The sequence below is a fragment of the Arachis ipaensis genome, chromosome B6 (genome assembly GCF_059453495.1).
Source record: "Arachis ipaensis isolate K30076 ecotype BB chromosome B6, ASM5945349v1, whole genome shotgun sequence".
Taxonomy (NCBI): Eukaryota; Viridiplantae; Streptophyta; class Magnoliopsida; order Fabales; family Fabaceae; genus Arachis; species Arachis ipaensis.
Genome location: NC_142441.1, coordinates 72,586,413 through 72,587,302, shown reverse-complemented (window position 1 = coordinate 72,587,302; position 890 = coordinate 72,586,413). Strand labels below are relative to the sequence as shown.

Genomic DNA, 890 nt, shown 5'->3' with positions numbered 1-890 from the left:
CAACGGGAATTTATTGTGAATTCTTTACTAGCAAAAATCCGTTCATCACATCTCCCTAGCGGTATTGTCAGTGCCTTCAACTTATCTGTGAACTGTATCTCCCCCAAACCTCTCCATTCCTCTTTAACCATACTGAGAAATCCATCATGTGTAAACCACGAATCTAGACTTTGGAACGGCCTTGGACCTCCCCTCAGCTTTTTGTCCTCCAGTATTATGGGGCAATGATCTGACAATTCCCTTGGCCCCCTCGTAACCAAGTTTCTGGAAACACTTCTAGCCACTCCACATTAACCAGAGCTCTATCTATATGACTGCAAGAGCGACCTCGAAACCATGTAAAATCGCAATCAGTGAGTGCCAAATCTACTAATTGCATATCTTGTATCCAATTCCTGAATTCTTTCCCTGATCGAGGTACAGTAGTTGCACCTTTTCTTTCCTCCACATGTACTATCTCATTAAAATCTCCCATAAAACAACAAGGGACCTGACATAACCCAGCTATATAGCTTAGCTCCTCCCAAACATGACACTTCTCATCTATATTATGAGGACCATAGACCAATACAAAAGCGCAATGGAAACTACTCTTTAAACATTACTCCTTCGATACACAGCCACCTCTCCCCCTTATAGCAGTTACTCATTTTAAACACTGATTCATCCCATATTAACAGCAGCCCACCAGATGCACCATCAGAGCTTACATACTCCCAGCCTAAATCATCTCTCCCCCATATTCTGGCAACATCAAAATTCGTCACAACCTGTCTTTTAGTCTCAATCAGGCCTAACATATTTAAACTATATTTTTTCTTTAAGTCCTTCACCATTCTCAACTTCCCGTCACCCCATAAACCCCTAACATTCCATGCACTAAAATTCAT

The 890-nt window shown here is 41.6% G+C and overlaps 1 protein-coding gene across 1 annotated transcript; it reads right to left on the bottom strand.

Annotated features, from left to right (window-relative positions):
- Nucleotides 1–214: 214 nt before the first annotated feature.
- On the bottom strand, nucleotides 215–890 carry LOC148561311 (uncharacterized). Its single transcript, XM_088490738.1, has 2 exons — nucleotides 647–890; nucleotides 215–543 (listed from the first exon to the last, which is right to left on the bottom strand). Exons 1-2 carry the CDS (start codon nucleotides 888–890, stop codon nucleotides 215–217), a joined length of 573 nt encoding a protein of 190 aa, XP_088346864.1.

What these genes read in the sequence shown, in the direction of transcription:
- LOC148561311 (XM_088490738.1), bottom strand. Translation starts at nt 890, where the DNA reads ATGAATTTTAGTGCATGGAATGTTAGGGGTTTATGGGGTGACGGGAAG. An exon ending in TGAATCAGTGTTTAAAATGA is followed by an intron (nt 544 to 646) that starts GTAACTGCTATA and finishes CTCATAATATAG; the next exon opens with ATGAGAAGTGTCATGTTTGG.